The following is a 19,785-nucleotide window of genomic DNA, read 5'->3' on the forward strand; positions in this document are numbered from 1 at the left end:
CAAAATGTATAGCTGAAACAAATGTAGGAAGCAAACAGATTCCACACACACTTGCATATCTAGGCAGTGACCCAGAGGAAAGAAAGGTGTCACATATCAGATCAACAAAAACTATAAAATATTTAAAGACACTCCAGATAAAGCCAACAGAGTTAACACAAAGAAACCTTATTAAAGCTCATGACCCAGGACACACTTTGATGCTCCTGATTCAAAAGACTGAACGTTGTGAAAATGCCTCCTCTCTACCTCCAATTAACTTACTATACAGTTACCGCAATCCCAGTCAAGATCCCAATGGGTTTTTAAATAGATTTTGAAAATCTGACTTTAAAGTACTTTTAGAAGAACAAATGCATAAAAACATAAAGAATATTTAGGGCAGAACCAAAATGACCACATGAGGAGTTAGGGGAGGGGAAGACTATGGCCCTAAAGAAGATTAACCTTATCAGTGGATTCGTGCTAAGGGTCCCCAAGCGTGTCTATGCAGGTTTGCATGTAATATATGATTAGGTATTTCAATTTAGTGAGGGAAATTTGATAAATGGTTTGGAGCAAGCTGTCTTATCTGGTAATAGAAAGTTAAATCCCACTTCACACCACACCCAAAGATCAGTTCCAGAGGCAATAAATATTTAAATATAAAACTGGAGCTAGAGAAGTTGTGGCTTATTAGTAAGGGTGGCTTTTATTGTGCTGGCAGCGGGCAGGCCTTCCTGAGTGACATATATACTGTCGAGCAGGCCTTCCTGAGTGACATACACACTGTCAGGCAGGCTTTCCTGAGTGACATACACACTGTCGAGCATTCAGGAAGGTGAGCAGCAGACCTGACTAAAGCTAAAAATCTGTGCACTACAAAACACGGGGCAGAAAGACAAGAGAAGGACTGAGATTTTCAACAAGGACAGACAGAAAATACTTATTACTCGTAACCATGAAAACAAAACAAAACAAAACAAAACACAGCATGAGAGCCTCAATTTCAAAACTGTCAAAATTAAAATCCAGCAATTTAAAAAATTGGCAAATTTATAAGAATATGAAAAATAATTTTTAAAGAATCTGGTGGTTAGAAAATGCAAATAAAGGTACACAATATTGGAACTGTTAAGTTACAAGCACGATGTCCAAATACTTCAAGGCTGTTGATTCAATGTAAGACTGACAATGAGGGGATCCTGTCCTTGTGTTCTATGACCTGTATGATGCTACAGTTTTTCTAACGTCCACAAAAAAAGAAAATCCTTGGGATTAATTGTCATTTACACATAAGATATCATGTTCTTTTCTTTTTTTGTAAAGATTGACTTTCAAACTATTTTTAATTATGAATATGTGGGAGTAGACATGTGGGTGTGTAGGTACAGGTTCCCTGGAGCTGGATATACAGGCCACTGTGAGCCACGGGGAGCTGGGAACTGAATGTGTTCTTAATCGCTGAACCATCTCTGCTGTCCAAGATGGCATATTGTTTTAAATATCCTAAGCCTTCCCATATGGAAAGTTGCTCATCTAATGAAATCTGCAAATTACAGATGTTCCATGATGGTTCTTAAGATGTTAGGTGCTGGCCATTATTATTTAGAAAACATATTCATCTTTATCTTATATGTATGAGTCTTTGCCTACACATATAAAAGTGCCCTGAGCACATCTAGACCCATAGCGGCCAGTAGAGGGCGCTAGATCTCCTAGAATTGGAGTCAAGGACAGCATGCCCTACCTTGTGGGTGTTACTACCACGTGGGTGCTGGGAACTGGACCCAGATCCTCTGCAAGAACAGCGGCTTTTAACCACGGGGGCATCTCTCCAGCCCCAGGTATTATTATTTTAAACTTTCATGAGAACATGTTTCAGGGGAACTGTATTTGTTTTTAAGATCGTATAGATCTTCAAGAACTCCTTCCAAGTCTACAGTCCGTGGAGGCTGTACTTGTTGGCAAGTTGACCACGTCCTGAACAATCAGTCTCTGCCTGCTGTGCTTTTATGTCTGATGTCTGAACTGTGGCATAATGACATTAGTAAACTGAACTGATTCAACTGCGCCAAGCTTTGATATTTCAGCTAAAATAATTTTACAACATCTTATTAAGGGGGAAGCGAGTGATACAAACGGCCAGCCGTTTTAATAACATTAGATCCATTGTTTCTTCTTCAAATAGCAAGTCTGAGAATAAGTCATGCACAAAAGAAGAATTCAAAACTTAACAACAGACAGCAGTTCTAATGTCTTTCCAATTAAAACCTAGCTCTGACTAATAGGCTAAGCTTTGAAGGACACTAACAATTGCTACTCTACAATTTTAATAAACATGGCGCCCACTTTTGGTGTGTTCTCAGTTTTAGAACCGGAAATGAGACGAACGTGTGTCATTTCCCACTTTATGTGTGCACCGTAAGTATTCCAGTTTCTTCATGGCTGCTCGCTGGAGGTGGCCTGCTCCCTCAGCTCCATGGAGCCAGTCCTCCCATGAGCTATGGAAAGGCAGGGGCCAGCGGGCCAGGAGCCAGCAGGCCAAGTCTTGGTGGCAAAACTCAGAGTTAGGTTTAGTGCAGTGATATTACTAATGTATCCGCTAAGGCCTGTTAGTAAACATGCCTCCTTCTTCTATTTAGGCATTTCGTTTCTTGGGACTGGATTCACAGACCTCTGTGAGCCACCATGTGGGTGCTAGGAGGTTGAAGCAGAAAGCTTTCAAGTCTGAGGTCAATGCGGGTTCTATAATGATATTTATCTCAAAAATTTTGCTGTTCAATTCTCATACTCTAATTTTGAAATGGCACCTCTAGCTAGTAGTAACTCCAAATGTTTTTTTTTTTTTAAATGGAATTTTAAAAAGTTAACTATGGTCTGGAGAGATGACTCAGTGGTTAAGAGCACTGGCTGTTTTTCCAGAGGGCCTGGGTGAGGTTCACAGCGCCCACACAGTGGCTCTCACTGTTGAGAAGATTTGAAGTCCTCTTCCAGCCTCCTTGGGCACCAGGCATCACCAGGCAGGCAGGTGGTGCACAGATATACATGTGGGTAAAACGCATGCCACGGTGCATGTGTGGAGGTCAGAGGGCAACTTGAGGGAGCTGATTCTCTCTCTCTCTCCAACCTGTGGGTCTTGGGGGAGGAGGTCCAGTTTAGGTCATCAGGCAAGAACTTTTATCTGAGACATCTCATTAGCCAACCAAATCTTCTTGAGACAAGTGTGGTAGGTGATTCATGGCCCTGTGGAAAGTGTTTGGCTGTCTGACAATGGTTAATGGAAATACTGGCCTTGGAGTTTAGAAACCGTAGCTGAGCCTGTGTACTAATGGTTGTTTGTAGAACTCAGGCAATCTTATGCAAACAGCTTTCAACAGAGGGTCCACAGAGCAGGAGTTGACCAGTTGAGGTGAGTTAGATACAGAAAGCCTGGTATAAAAAAAGACCACCCTACCCACTGCACTGCAAACTGTACGCGACCTGTATGTATCCCGAGTTTTAAAAGGAGAAGGGAAATTGAGAACACTCCAGGTGACATAAATGCTGTGGCTGGAAGCTTGCGTCCCTCTCCTTGTGGAGAGCATCACGTAACACTGTTATGAATGATGTCTTTCTCACGAACACATTGGTTTCTGGGCACAGTGACTTCCTGTCATTCTCCCATCAACTCCTAGTCTCCCTCTGCTCTATCTTCATCCCTCTTATGGGAAGTGGACATTTTTATTCTGTAATTTTGCATATATATATGTATATATATTCATATGCACATACATGTGTGAGTACATATATGTAAATATCTGTATGCATGTTCACATGTATGGGTTGTGTGCAGATAGACAATAGAGTTTGACATCGGCCATCTCTCTCTGTAAGTCTTCACGTCTTATTTACTGAGGCAGGGTCTCTTGTTGAACTTGGAACTTGGAGTTCACTGATGGCTAGTCTAGTCAGCTTGCCCCAGGGCTCGAGTCTCAGCCTCTTGAATGAGTGCTGGGATTCAGGGTTGGATTACAGAGCTGGGACAACATGCCTACTTGGCATGATCTCCAGGCCCCCATACTTGCTTTATCCACCAAGCCATCTCCCCAGCTGGATTCCATTTTAAGCTTTATACCCTGACAAATTCTGAGACAAAAGGAAGAAAGAAGAAACTTGTGAATCACCAATAAGTAAGTGCTGGAGTCCTCCCTGAGTGTATCTGTTGAGTCTTAAGACAAAGTCCCATACTCTAGATGGAATGAGTCAGGCTCTGGGCTATTTCTATTCAGATACCATGTGAATGTTCACTCAGAATATCCGTTGTATGTTCAAGGAGCCTGAAACTGATTACAAAATGGGGCCACTGATAGCCAGGGAACATTTACTAACAACAACATAAAGCTAATAAAAACTGGCATTGTTTGCCAGTGTGCTTAAACACAATCACACTTCAAATAACCCCCGAGCAACATTTTCCATTGTAAGCGGCAGGATGTGTGTGGAGATGTGATCTTGTAAAAGCATCAGAGAAAGGCGGAAACACAGAGATCATTACTTGAGATTTAAAACAGCACAAACTGCTCGTAGGGAAACTAGGCTTTCGGCCACTTTGGTGGCTCCTAGATGTGCCGGATAAAATGTAACAGTTTTCTGCTTTAATTGGGTCTGTCTCAGAGACACATCTGCCACCCTTCCTCCTCTAGACAATCAAGCCAAGTGAAGTTAGTTCCGGCTGCGTTTGAATGGGTACGGAAGGGATGGTTACGAAGCGACTACTGGAGAGATGGCTTAGTCAGGAAAGTGCCTGCTTTGCAAACATGAGTTTGAGCCTTAGAACCCCCCAAACAAAAGTGGGTGCAATGGCTCATGCTTGTAGTCCCAGTGCCGAGGACACAGAGACAGGCAGGGTCCTGAGGCTTACTAACAGATCAGTCAGTATCACTTATACTGTGAGCTCCAGGCTAGGGAGCTCAAGGGCAAGGTGGCTGTCTCCTAAGGAATGATACCTGAGGCTGGCCTCTGGCTTCATAGGTATGTGTAACCATGACTACACACACACACACACACACACACACACACACACACACACACACAGAGAGAGACAGACAGACAGACAGACAGACACACCACACACAGACACACACACACAGACACACCATACACAGACACACACACAGACATACACACACAGATACATACACACAGATACACACACACAGAGACAGACAGACAGACACACACACACAGACACACACACAGAGACAGACAGACAGACAGACACACACACAGACACACACACAGAGACAGACAGACAGACACACACACACAGACACACACACAGAGACAGACAGACACACACAGACACACACAGAGACACACCATACACAGACACACACACACAGACACACACCACCACCACCACCACAAAATGAATGGTATTTCAGAAAACCAAAACACTCTGGTGGGCACTGACTGCCACATGACCAGCGGTCTAGTGGAAGAAACCTATGGGTATTATCTTACACAAGACTTCCATGCCTAGAGCTATACACGCCCTTGGTTTGATTCCCAGCTCTGCTGCTTCCTTGCTGTGTGACCTTGGCAAGTTCTATGATCTCTGTATGTCTGTTTTATTTGTAAAACAAGCCTGGGAATAGCTTGTAATTTATAGGCTGTTTAGAGTGCTTCAGGATTTTATACAGGAAAAGCCATAAGTATATTGCCTGGCACATTATTTGTTCTACAAAAAATGAAAAACAAAATGTCTATTTCTGCTATTTCTGCTCACTGAACGTCTTGAAGAAATGATACCTTAAGCCAGGCTTGGTGGCTGACGACTAGGATTCCAGCGTGTAGGAGAAAAACCAGACTGGATTATATTATGATTTCCAGGTTAGCCTAGAATATAGATCAAGACTTTTCTCAAAAAATAGAAATGGCACCCCCATAATATCTGCTTAACTGATTTGCACATGCTGATCTGAGGGAGAAACTGGTAAATGCTCACTTTTGTGACTGCTGCACAGTGGAAGGGATCCAACTGACCTAGCTGTCCAGAGGAAAGCCCAGGAAGGCTCTGGCCTGCAGGGGAGTGGGTAGTGCTAAGGTGATGGCTGAGGGCTCTGCTATAGTTCAGAAGACACACAGGGTCTGCTGCCCCAGGCAGATGAAGCAGGGAGAAGGTGAAGATTGCTTTTGCTCTGGGCCTCCATCCAGGAGGACTCAGCAGCTGTCCCTGTCCCCAACCCCCAAGACTAGCAGACCTCCTGCTTGATAAAGAGCCCCTCCCAGCTTGGAAGAGTCTGTTGCCCATTTCATGACCACATCCTTCTAGAGAGGAGTAAAACCTGATTTAAATACATAGACCTTAACCATTTAGTTCTTCCAAGGATCTCCCCCCCCCCCACAACTCCCTCATTCCAGAGGGCAGGTCAGGAAGACCCTAATGGCGCTTCCTGAATGTCCTGGAATGCCTGGCCACACTGTGTTCACCTCAGCGTCCTGCAACAGATTCATCAACTGCACTGCCCATGGTCTCTTGTGCCTGTGTGGAGAAGATAAGTGAACTCACCTAAATAATTGTTGCTCTTGTGCATCTCTGTAATGTTAATTTTTGTAGCTCCTTGGGGAATCTCTACAACCCGGTGGTAGCCCAGGCTGGTGAGGGCATGCTTGAACACTCCGGACACCACCTGGCAGCCAGTGTTATCACCTCCACACACCCCGCACTTGTCCACGACTTTGTCAGATCCCAGGAAGTCGTCACAGCCAATGCTCTGCAGAAAAGATAGAAAAGGTTTAGTGGCGTGGATCAGGAGCATCCGGAAGGAAGGAGTGAGAAGGGTTGGCAGAAGATCTGCTGCTTCTAACCTTCTTCCCTTGCTCCCAGGACTGAGGAAATGGCTCAGGATGGCAAAGAGGTGCTTGCTATACAAGTTTGGAGCCCAGAGCCCATGTAAAAAATCCAAGCATGGCAGCAAATGCCTAGAGTCCCAACACGGGAAGGCTCCTGAGGTCCCCTAGTCTCTAGGCAACCAGTGAGAAACAGTTCTGTAAGAGACTCAAAGAGTAACATGGAGAGGAATAGAAGGAAATAGCCCATGTCACCTGCTGGTCACCACATGCACATGTAAATAATATGCCCAGGTACCCACATGCACGTACATATACATTCTTAAAAGTTCATGCATGCCTTCATTGAACAGTTATGCACACAGCATCTACTCTGGGCAAGAGCTTTGCATCTCAGCTACTCATAAAATGTATCCTCCAAGGGGGAGGTTGAGGGCCACACAGTAAACAAGACAGATCAACTCAACAGTTCGTTTGGCCAAGGTAATTGGTCAGGAGAAAATGAATAGGAAGGAAGCAGGGTTTAATATTTATGTAATCGGGATAGTGGAGTTGTTTTTATATACCCAGCTCCTACAGAGGGTCATGGATGCCTCATGCTGGGAATTCCCCAAATCTCTTTGGAACCACAGTAAATACCTCACTTAAAACTGAGGTTTGCCTCCGAGTCTGTTCTACATTGCAGATCCTACCACCATGTGACAAGGTCACCCCCCCCCCCAAAGTGCCGTTTCCTGGCCCAATTTCATGGGAAATAAGAGCTGGGGCCCCAAGTCTCCACTGGTGACTGTGGTTCTGGAGACCCAAGCACAGGCATATTTGTGTGTTTCTCGGAGGCCCTTCCTCAAGCGCAATGCCTAAAGCACCACCAGGCTGCACGGCAGGCAGGCAGGCTTCCAATAACAGGCGTCATTATATGGTCAACCTCATTTGTGGAAACTCTTGTCTAACTTGAATCTCATCCCTCCCATTTCATTATTCAATTTTTCTTCTTTATTTCCCATCAACTGTCTATGTTTCTATTAGACAAATTTTATTTTGCATTAAAAATAAAGCTTTGGAACAAAACAGAATGATCTTGATTGAAATGTTTCTCCCACTGCCCAAGCTGGCTCCACAGGGCTCATGATCCCACTTCCTGAATTCAAAACTGGAACTCAATGTCTGAACAGAGAATTCTGTCACATTTCCATGGGCAGATGGAAGCAAGCCGAATGTAGTTTGGATGATGAAATGTTGGGATTACAGGATTATTCGCTGGGGTCTGGGGTTACAGAAGATGAAATCGGAATGGTATTCCAAAACTTGAGACATATGTTCGCTGACTCACAAGCTTGGTTTGGATTTTGAATCTAATAGCAACCGTGAGACCGCATCGCAGAAGCGGAGTGGCCAGCAGACCATTCAAAGCTCACTTTTGAGTGCCCTAAATAACTGTGGGTCTATCCACGTGGGTCCTACGGGTCCAACCCTGTAGCTGGGGTCAGATCAGAAGCTGTTTGCTTTTGCTCGTTGGCTTTGACTGACATTTCTACAGGCACCGTGGGCTCCCCCTTATTGTTTCCATATTCCTGAGTGCACATTAGTCCATCAGTAATCACTGGTCTCTCCACAAATAGCTTCTCTGTAAAACATTATTTCTGACATAACAGGACATCACCTTAACATGTTCACCCATATGCCATTAGCTTTTCAAAACGCCGTGCTTGCTATGTCTCTCTTCCCCTTTAAAGGGAAGTGGTTCCCCCAGCCCCAAGCATTTTAGCAGGAAAGCCACAAAAATGATAGCCACACCCTCTCTGTCTTGCATTCTCCCTTACGTTGAGACAAGAAATGCTACCACCATCAGATCAGGGGTTCTAGAAGATAGAAACCCTGGGGATGGAGAGATGGCCCATTGGTTAAGAGCACTGGCTGCTCTTGAAGAGGTGTAGAGAGAAACTCTTGTTCAATGTATGAAAGCATCCCCTGCTGATAAGAATGTTGGTCTATTAGCTTAGGCAGGAGATAGGGAGGTACAAATTGTGGGGCAGAGAGAGGATTCTGGGTTAGAGACAGGAACAGGGGTGGGGGTGGGGAGGGATTCGTCTTGGACCACTGATAGAGACAGACATATGGAATCAAGAAGACGTGACCAGCCATGTGGCACTCACAGACTAGAATATATGGGATAATTGAGTTATGAGCTAGTTGGGGAGCAAACCAAAGCTATGAGCCCAGGTATTTATCCATAATAATTCAGACTCAGAGTCATTATTTCAGGAAACACAGTGGCTGGGTGACAAAGCATGTGGTTACACCCTGGGCTTGATTCCCATCACCTATATGGAGGTTTACAACTATCTGTAACTTCAGTTCTAGGGGATCTGATGTCCTCTTCTGGTCTCCACAGACACCACAAGCATGTGGCTCACATACAGACATATAGGCAAACATGAAATAAAAATAAACAAACCTAAAAAGAAGATAGATCCGACTCTACCAAAGCCAAGAGTCTAACTTAATTGGTGGTTATGGACAATGTGGCGATCTGGATGAGATGTCCCCCATCAGTCTCAGGCATTTGAACAGTTGATACCTGGTTGGCTATTTGGGGATGAGGAGATATAGTCTTGTCGAAGCACGAATGTCATTATGAGTAAGCTTGTTCCATTACCAATAGATTCTCTGTATCTTACTGAAAGCTTGCTATGGGAGCTCTCAGCTGTGCCTGATGCTATGCTTTGGCTGTCATCATGAGCTCTTATACCCCAAGAACTGTAACCCATAATGCTCACTCCATAAGTTGCCTTGCTCATGGTATCTTACCAGATCAACATATAACTAAGACAGAAAAGTTGATCGGCCCTCGCTACAACTCATGATCTTTCCCCTCTCTGTGACCTTTGGTCCATTCTGGCTAACCCTGGACTCATCTTAAGTAGAGGCACACAAAGGCACAGAGAAAGCAATGAACACGTGCATATAAAATGGTGAGGTAGATCGCCTGGCAGAGGCAACTTACGGGTGGAAGGATACATTACGGCTCATGGTTTGAAATGGTACAGTTCACCGTGGTAGGGGAGGCGTGGTGGAGTTCATGACTGGGAAGTGTATGACTGTTGCTTGTTCTTAGTACCAACCAGGAAGTAGTGAGCATGGGCCGGAAGTGGCAGCCTCAAAGCTTTAGTGAAGACTGTAGCTACACATGTGATGCCAAGAGCTAACAGTGGTACCCCCCCCACCCCTCTTCTTTTGGTCAGATCTCACCTTGGACTCTTGGTGCCTGCAGTTCACTCCTCAAAAGAGAAATCAAAAAAAGAGTATGTGACCCTTCCCCAAGGCATGGAAAAATCCCACTGGAATATCTTCCTGGTATTCTAGTGGCTTCTCAACTCTTAGAGAGATGGATTTGCTATAGACTTACACAAAACGCCACTCACTTCACAAAGCTGGAAAGACAGCTCTAAAGTGAGGACTGGGCAGACAACATGCATTCAAGAGCTTCATTCCCAGCTCTGAGGCAACAGAACATTTATTTAGATGACAGCTGACCTGTCTCCTGACAGGGCGATGCTGAAGATAAGTGATCTAATGAAGGACAATTTGTCTGACTGAAAAGAATGACCTTCAGACTCAAAGGATGAGAAGTATTGGTCATGACAAGATCTAACCATGAAAATGTATCTTTTATTGATGATGTCACTGGATGACTACATCAGGGAAGTCATTGGGACAGTACCCAGCTGAATATGACTGAGGTTTTACCTTCTGGGAAGGGGTTAATTTTCAGGGCTAACTTGACACACAAAGAAATTATCAGAAAAATTTATGTTTTCCTAGGATAGGATCAAATCTCCTTTAGAAACTGAAAATTCACTACTTAAAGACTAGAGGGTGCTTTAATATCCCAGCTTGAAGTAGGGTGTGGAGTCTGAGTGCTTTTTAGATGCAAAATGAACAGGACCTCACGACTGTCTGACAAGAGGAGGGGAAGGAAGCTTTAATCTTCTCCTTCCCTCCCCAATTTGTTTTCAACTTCATAGTGTCTAACACTCAGAGCATTTGCTATATTATGGCTCCTCTTGACATAATTTTTTTTTTCTCATTTTATTTTAAACGCAGTCCACGAGATTGCTGTAAACTTCAGAGAGGCCAAATATCTTGGTAAGGCTGTGCTGTTAGTTTTAAGTTTCAAAATCAAGAATCACATTTTAAAAATCTTTATGAAAGGATTAGACATCAAAGGAGCAGTGGTCATACGGAAGACGACAGTTTTGCTGAAGGAGTGGATGGTGGCAGTGACCAAGTGCAGAGAAGGTGATGCCACCAAGGAATCCTGGACAGAGCTCAGCCCAGAGGTGACACCGAGGTGCCTTTTTTCTAGTCTTGTGAAGGATCAATCATATGATCTCTCTCTCTCACACTGGCTATTTGAACATAATACTCTACATGTAGCAAATGAATAAATATTTTAGCTTGTCTTCCTATTACATTGAATTCTTATTGTAAGCACTTTTTATTTACTTTGAAATACTTTGACTCACAAGAAGTTGTAAAAACAGTACACAGAGTTTTGTTGACCTTCTACCCAGATTCCTCTAATGATGACATCACACAATACATTGTCAAAGTTATGTCTACTACTGACATGGGCATTATACACTAACTAAAGAGTAGACTATATTTGAATTTTGCCATTATTTATATACATTTCTTGGAGGGTATGGTTCTGTGAAATACGTGCAATGTTTCCTTTTTAGAACAGCTGATTCTCCCTGTTCTGGTTAGCCTTAGTTGTCAACTTGACCTAGACTAGAGTCATCCAAGAGAAGAAACCTCAGTTGTGGACTTTCTTAGATCAGATGGTCTACGGGTGTGTCTATGAGAGATTCTCTTGATCATTAGCAGGTGTAGGAGGGCCCAGCCCACTGGGAGCATCACTGTTCCTAGAGCAGCTACTCCTGGGCTATACAAAAGAAGTTAAGCTTGAGCCAATGCTCAAAGCTGTTGAGTGCACCAACACGCAACAGTCTTCTGTGGTTTCTGCATCAGGTTCTTGCCTTGAGTTCTGGCCCTGACTTCCTTCAACAATGGACTGAGACCTGGAAGTGTAATATAAAATAAAAATACTCCCCTCCTAACTGTGGTCAGAGTGTTTAATCAGAGAAAGAAAGATCAAACTAGGACTCCTTCCCTGAAGAACACTGCCATGCAATTGTCAAGTGTAACTGACACTGCCATCTAGCAGGAAAAGCGGTTTGGAATGAGGGGAAGAAGACCGAACGGGGAATAAGGGAGTCGAAGCATAGACCTGGCTTTGGCTTTAACTTAACGTGAGAGGACAGCCAGGTTACTTCTCTACAAGGTGCTGGAAACAATCCTATCCTGTGATATCAGGGAACCGTGGCTGGAACTCTGGCATGTGAATCAGGATGCTGATCAATTCATGTCTAATGGAGATGACTCAAAACTGGTGGCTTATTCCCAGACTCTTTTGGAGGCTCCAGCACAGTGTCATCATGTGCTTAAGATGAGCCTGGGAGCCTGGGGGCCCTGGGTCCTGTCCTTGCTCTGTGCTTATGAGTCCTGACTCTTTGCATAAGCCAGCTGAGTTGGCTTCTGGGTGCTCTTGGAGCTGTGACTAGAGATGCGGTAGTATTGATCTCTTCAGGCTTTTGGAATGAGGAGATGGGGAAACCGGAGCTAGAACCCTTGATGTACTGTCGAAGCTTCTCAGAGAATGCTGGGGCTTGTTATCACCATTTCTATAGATTTGATTATGCCTGAAAAGCATCTAATTTTAAGTAAATGTCATCACCATGTAACCAGAGGACCCATTCCTTCTTCTATAACACTCCTTTACTAGAAATACTTTCTTCTTCATTCAGAAAATTTTTTAAAAAGGCTAAAAAGCCAAAAGGAGGGCATGGGGACCCCCAAGACAACTCCTAACATGTCTTCTTCATTCTTGCTGTTCAAACAGCATCTCCTGATGACAACCAAAGCCAACATCTGCTTCCCACCCCCCACTACTAGCTTGAGTTCTCTGTTCACCAGGTACTGCCTTTCAAAAGAGGCACATCTCAATGTCACAAAGGTGATTGGACAAGTATCAGATGTTCTCAGTAGTTTCCCAGTGGTTTCTTTTGCAACACATTGTAGGAAAATTTTACACGTTGCAAGCCATCAAAAAGAGAAATTGCTCAAGAATTACCCTCAATTTGTGTGCCAAAAATTAACCTAAATGAGATTTCCTGGGGGAAATGAGCAATCTGGATGACATACTTGGTAGTGAATTTTATAGGGAGGAGGCTGTGTCCATCATGGCAGGGAGGGTGGGGCCAGGCGTTCAGATAGTGGGCATGGTTTCCAATTCCCTAATAGGAAGCAGGTGTTCTCTGTGTGTGAACAGACAAATCGGGGTAACCTCAACTGGCAGGCAGGCAGTCTAGGTGACCTGGAGAGGTGACACATGGAGCCTTTAGAAGCATGCTATTACAACAGTGTGGGAGAATATTAAAATGATTTGGAGCTAACACCAATTTTCTTGTATTTATGGTGAACTAATCTGTGGAAATACATATGGAGTCTAAAACTTTTATGGTTGACATTCTGTTGAAAGAAGTCTTCTGCATATGATAAAGCTCTCTCTCTCCTGTCACGGTGAGGAATGCAGATGAATACCGCCTCCTTGAGAAAGCAATTTAGCAATCTATGCTGCTTCAAGCACTGCATTCTTCTAGGAATGTAGGCAAAGGAAATGATAAGAAAGGAGGCCAACAGTTTCAGGATGATAGAGCCCATCACAGTGTTATTATCAATAATAGAAACATTGGGATCATCCTTACTGATCAACCTAAGGAGATGGTTAAACAGCACATAGGCTCCCTGGGAAATGTGGACTCTTTCTCTCTGTGTTGTTGTTGTTGTTATTATTATTATTATTATTATTATTATTATTATTATTATTATTATTAAAATGTTCTCGAAGGCATGCTTGTACCCTTGACCTTCCAGATCATTCAGCAAGTTTTCTGAGCTGATCACAATAGAGGGCCAATGTGCTGTGAGGGCAGGGCAGCCATGAAGAGGAACCAGACACAGATCCTGCTTAGAGTCTAACCTGAGTTAGCAAACCACAGCTTCCAGGCCAAATCAGGCCCAAGCCTTGTGTTTGTAAATGGAGACCAACCTGGGCACAAACATCCCATTTGTTTACTTCTTGTTTATGGCTGTTTGGGGGTTATGTGTAGTAATAAAAGACAGTTTGGTCCACAAAGACTAACATATTTATAATCTGTCTCTTAAAAAATAAAGCTGCCACTCATTGGTCTAAGTGTAAAGTCACAGAAAATGTACTTCAGTGTGGCTCAAGAATGTTTTAGGGGTGGTAGGCACAGGGTCATACGAGGCAGGATTGAGGCTCAGGGAGTTCCTCTCAATTGACCCAGATTGCCCCATCCTGAATCACTCATGTTCTCTTTGCTCTGTTCTAATCTGGCTTAGTTGTTATATAGAGTGCAAAACGTTATTATCTAATGGGCTGGGAGGATGGGCTCAGCTAATTAAAGTTCTTGGCACAGAGGCACGAGAACCTGAATTTGGAAACTGCTTTTAATCAAGCCTTTGGCTGTCACATTTGCAAGGCTCATCCTGTTCCATCAGAGAGTAAATCCTCACTAGTGGACTCACCCAGAAGAGGACGTTGGCACTCCTGTGGGGTACAGTTGGGTAGGGACCAAGTACAGCAGTGTTTACAGACCTGTCAGGCAAGCAAGACATCCCAAGCTACATGCCAAGCACTTAGCTTTCATGTTTTAACTTCCTAGGGACTGAGATGGGGTGGGGGAAGGGGACATGGAATGATTAATGACAAGCATAATATACAAAACTAAGGTGTCCATACATTCATCGTGTAGAAGAATAGAAACCTCTGTCTGGACCTACAGTTTTTAAACCTACGCAGTGAATTCAGTTTAAAGACATTAGACAAATCTAGCAAAATTGTGTCGTAATTTCTCAGGGTCTCAGAATGGGGCTGGCATTAGGAAAATCCTACATTGGATGGGATGCGTCCATCAGAGGTTGGGGACCTGGCAGACAAGGTGTCAGAATGGGAGATTTCTACAATAAAGAAGCAAAGAAACCACCTGTACTCTACAGCATTGAGTTCTGGAAGCAGACTTTCAACTAAGAGGGAAAGAGTATGTTGGGCTGAGAGTCCTGCATCAAGTGGAGGCGACTTGGACACTGGCCGGATCTCCAAGCCCTCTGGAGTACAGGCAGCTTGGGACCACAGATCCAAACACAACCAGAGGCACCTAGTAGCCTTATATGGACCTTGAGACCAGAGGCACCTAGTAGCCTTATATGGACCTTGAGACCAGAGGCACCTAGTAGCCTTATGTGGACCCTGAGACCAGAGGCACCTAGTAGCCTTATGTGGACCCTGAGACCAGAAGGCAAGGATGGAGACTTCGATTTGTACTCCTGCCACCCCTGTGATGCACATTCTATCTGCAAATGTGTGTGTATGCCCATGTGTACGTGTATGCAAATGTGCGCTGTTCTCCACAAGATGAAACCTATAAGCCTTAGAGATGGCACTCACCTAAATGACTAGTTTAGGAATAAGAAGTAGTAGCCAAATATTTAGAGGAATGATCTCTGGGAAACACAAGAGGAGAAGGAGGATTCACCTCAGGTTGACTAGATATTCATTGTAATCCCATATGCAAGATTCCGCCATGATGGTGAGCTATGGCTCTGTCTCTTAGAACTCTCTTATAGAATGTTTTAAAAAATGTGAGTGGAATGGTCCGGATTTTTGTTTTTAGGATGTACAAGAAAATTCTTAAAACTCTGTCTAAATTCGTCATGATATTGAGAATTTCGAGGCTTTTTAGATGCCACTTCCAGTGATCTCCAGGAAGGGCTGAGAGCATCAGAGGCGATGCTGTGAGAAAAGGCTGCTGCTGAAACACAAGGCTTGGAGTTCCAGGACTGGCTGTGGGCAGGCTGGGGAGTGGTAGGCTCCCTGGGGATGGGCTGGGGGCATGGGAGACTTGGCTGGGGGTGCATTGGGCACTGGTGGACTGGCTGGGGTAAGCTGGGAGTGGTGAACTGGCTGGGGGTGCATTAGGCACTGGCTGGGGTAAGTTGGGAGTGGTGGACTGGCTGGGGTAGTCTGGGAGTGGTGGATCAAGAAGTTTTACAAATGATGCCTGGCATACACAGGCTGGGCTCAGAAAATGGAGGAGCCTAGAGACTGAGAAGCGCACAGCAGCCTGCATTAGGATGGACAGAAATGGCTGGGAGCCTGGATGCTGGGAATAGATTTAGAACAGAGGCTGAGGGCACAGGCGTGGTGTGCTGAAGGAAACATGATTGGACTGAGATTGGCCACCAGCGGATGAGGGCATGAAGAAACCTGAAGCCAGAGACCTGCCAGGATGTCAGTGCTCTTCAGATCCAAGTCCCGGGCGGTGGTAGGGTCGGGGCGGTCATGTGATGGAGTCACCTTATAGCCAGGGTCCAGTGTGGACCCCAGAGATCATTCTCTATTTATCCATCACTGAGGTCACTCACGCTCATCTCGCTCTGCCTTGTTCCCTGTAAACTGCTTCTGCAACTGAAAATGCTGTTATTTTAGCTTTGGAATGAAAATCTTCTTAAAAGAAATCGAGACTAAGAAGTGTACTTTGAGAACTGGGATACAGCTGAGTTGAGAGAATGCTTGCCTCGTGTGCATCAGGCCCTGGGTTCCATTCCAGTTCTGTAGAAATTGGGCATGGTGGTACCAGGTTCTATTGAGGGAGACGATGGAGATAGGAAGATCAGAAGTTCAAGGTTGTTATCAGCCACATGGCTGGTGTTAGGCTAGAGCCTGGGCTACAAGAGAACTCGTCTCAAAAATTGCATACACAATAACTTATTCCATCTTTTTCAGATCCGGGTTAATCAATGTGCAGCCGTAACACTGCAGACTAGGTTTTACCAGTGGTTTTTATGCTCAGAAGAAATCTTGGGCCCCTCCCTAGACACAGACAGAACCTATAGCTTAACATTATCCACAGGCGATTCCTGAGTCTGAGCACACACAAGTCTGCAAAGTGTTGTTCTACTTCTCAACAGTCAGCAAATCTTTTGTACAGAGCTAGACCACATGGTCTCTGTTATCATGGCTCAGTTGAGCTATTGTAGTCTGGAAGCTGTCCCAATAAAACTTTATTCACAAGAACAGAAGATGACAGCTAAATATGACTTCTAGACTAGATTTGGGTCACCTGCCAGATTTACTAGAGTCAGACCGCAGGCAGTGTTCTAAGTCCCAGATCAGATTGTTCCCTGATGCTCTGACGGCTCAATCACCAAAGTGGCTCCATCCCTTCTGGATGCTGGAAGCCACATCTTGTAACTGTCAGCTATGTTCGTGACTTTCCATGTGGTTGTTTCTTGTCACTGGGGAATAGCCAAAGGGCAAATGAAATAACCCAGAACTTTCTGGACCAAAAAAGTGGATTTTTCAGCTGTACCCCATGCTCAGTGAAAAGGCTTGGGCAAGTTGCTCACTGGCTCCAAGGGCATGTTCTCTTGTTCTCTTGTTCCTCATACCATTTTGCTTGCTATATGGAGGTTCTGAGAGAATGAAGAGAAACCAAATGACTATTATAATAGGAGCTTGTTAAGCATAAAGCATCCCACAAATCCAAGCTGTGGTGAATCATTTCAGTTGCTCCCTACCGACAGCATCTATATTCCTGAAGTGCTTCGGGGAGTGTTTCCCTCATGATGTTGAATTCTCACAGCAACCAACTCTAGTGAGGCCCAGCTCTCAGACGATTTTGGAACTTGCTCGGGTTGCCCATGCGCTAGTGAACAGAGCAGGCACCTCCCGCTGGTCACATCTGCCATCAGCTTAGTAGACCAACTTGCTCTATGCATTTTCAGGTCAATAAGCAGGGTGTAAGGAGGTTTGTGATTTCTCACAGGTTTCTCCTGCTGCCGTCTGGGATCATTTGACCTGTTAGGTCACTTTCTGTTTACTGGACACACTTTACTCAAGTTGCATCCTGGCCCTCTAAATGACAACCAAGTTTCTATCCAGTCAAAACTAAGACAACACAACATGATCACTCTTTGGTTTCAAATGAAAAACAAAATGCCTTTGGAAAGCTTCCTTCTGGCTGTGATAGTTATAATAGGGGCAAAGGTGGAGAGAGGACATGTTTGAAATCTCACCCTCCTGAGAAGCCAGGTCCTCAAAAGCACTGACAGATCTGGATTCAGCCTCCTTCTCTACAAGAAACCAAGCCCCAGGAAGTGAAGGGACTTCTCCAAGTTGGCTGGGTGAGGGCTTCCTGCCTACAGCCTCCTTCTCACGACACCACGGTGTCCTCCTTCTTCGTACCTATCTACCTGCCTTAAGATTTTGGGCTTTAAGTCCTATCCCCTCTCTAATTTCTTAACCTGAAGGAGTCTCCTCCGTGGGCCTGTACTTTGGAGAGTCTTTCTCTAGATCCTTGGCTACATGCCTAAGAACATTCTCAAAATATCACACAGCCACCCAAGGGTGACATTGCCACCTGTAAAATGACAGCACTGGAGGAGAATTCACAGACCTCCTGTGAGGCTTAGCAGACCAGGCAGGTGAAGGTAGCTTGTCCAGAACTAGCATGGGAAAGGGGCTAAGGAGAGGGCATGTGGGTCTGCCCTATGCTTTCGAGGCCCCCCACGGTTCTCTCAGTACTCTGTTTACCTGGAACCCGGCTGCTTTACCCCACACAAGGCACACACACACCTCTGCACCTGAAGGAGGGCTTGTCTGCTCGAACAGTCCCCTGAAATCTCACTTCTGTTCACACATGGTTCTCGGGTGGGGTGTTTGGCTAGAGTGACAGCACAGTTGTAATCACAGGGATCGATTTACAGTTTGATAATGTTCTGGGATAATGGTCAACAAGACTTCTGGAGATTGTTTTGTTTTTAAATTACTTCTGCTATTTTTTTTTTAGATTATACTTTAATTATGCAATCTTCCCTTCAGAAAGATTTCTTACAACTTTGCTTTTTATATGTATGTGTGTGCATGTCTGCACGCTGGTTCATGTGTACATGTGAGGGTATGCAAGTGGGGCCCAGATGTTGAATGTCTTCCTTCATCTTTCTCTGTCTTACATTTTTTTTAAAAATTAATTTTTATTTTTTTGTAGCTGGGTGATTTGCCTGCATGTCTGTCTGTCTGTCTGTCTGTTCACCATGTGTGAGTAGCTAACAGGGGCTGGAAGAGAGTGTCAGTATCCTGGATTGGGAGTTACAGATGGTTGTGAGCCACCATATGGGTGCTGGGAATTGAACCCAGATCGTCTAGAAGAGCAACCAGTGTCCTTAACTACTGAACCCTACTCTAGCCCCTTTGCCTTGTCTGCTGAGACTGGCTCTTTCTGTATCTGGAGCCCAGCAGTTGGCAGCAAGCTCCAAGGGATCCTCCCGTTTCTGCCTCTCCTGTGCGGGGTTACCAACCTACACCACCACGCCTAGTTTTTATTGTTGGTGCTAAGGGTCTGAACTCATGCCAGGCACTTGGCCAGTGAAGACATCTCCCTAGCATTTATTTCTGTTTTTCAAAATATGCTTTTAAGTGTGAAATTCGCGATTTCTCTGGGAGGCCATCTAGAATAAAGTCTGTTAGAAAACAGAGACCGTGCTGACTTAGGAACAGCGAGGGAAGATAGTCCCGGGGAGCCTGGGACGCAGGCCTGCTGGACCACAGCCTTTGGATGAACTGTAGATACAAACATGGATTCAAGCATCCCTTGGAAAATCCAATGCTAGGAAGCCGTAGGAATATATGTGACAGTTCTTGACTGGAGCACCCCGCCCCCATAATCAAAAATTATGCACCTCAAAATCTCACATACCATCCTTTAGGAGTCTCAAGAATTTTGAGAGGTAGAAATCATTCTTCTTACATGTGGTGAAGTCCAGAGT

General features: G+C 44.6%; 1 protein-coding gene across 3 annotated transcripts in view; it reads right to left on the reverse strand.

The window, feature by feature from the left end:
• Window positions 1-19,785, reverse strand: part of Thsd4 (thrombospondin type 1 domain containing 4) — a 560,327-nt gene that overhangs the window by 75,586 nt on the left and 464,956 nt on the right. For all 3 annotated transcript variants that reach the window (XM_029543546.1, XM_029543547.1, XM_021206618.1), the window contains one exon: window positions 6,533-6,737. In XM_029543546.1, the coding sequence (XP_029399406.1) occupies window positions 6,533-6,737 (205 nt within the window). The remainder of the gene's footprint in view (window positions 1-6,532; window positions 6,738-19,785) is intronic.

Source organism: Mus pahari, chromosome 10 (genome assembly GCF_900095145.1).
Source record: "Mus pahari chromosome 10, PAHARI_EIJ_v1.1, whole genome shotgun sequence".
Lineage (NCBI taxonomy): Eukaryota > Metazoa > Chordata > Mammalia > Rodentia > Muridae > Mus > Mus pahari.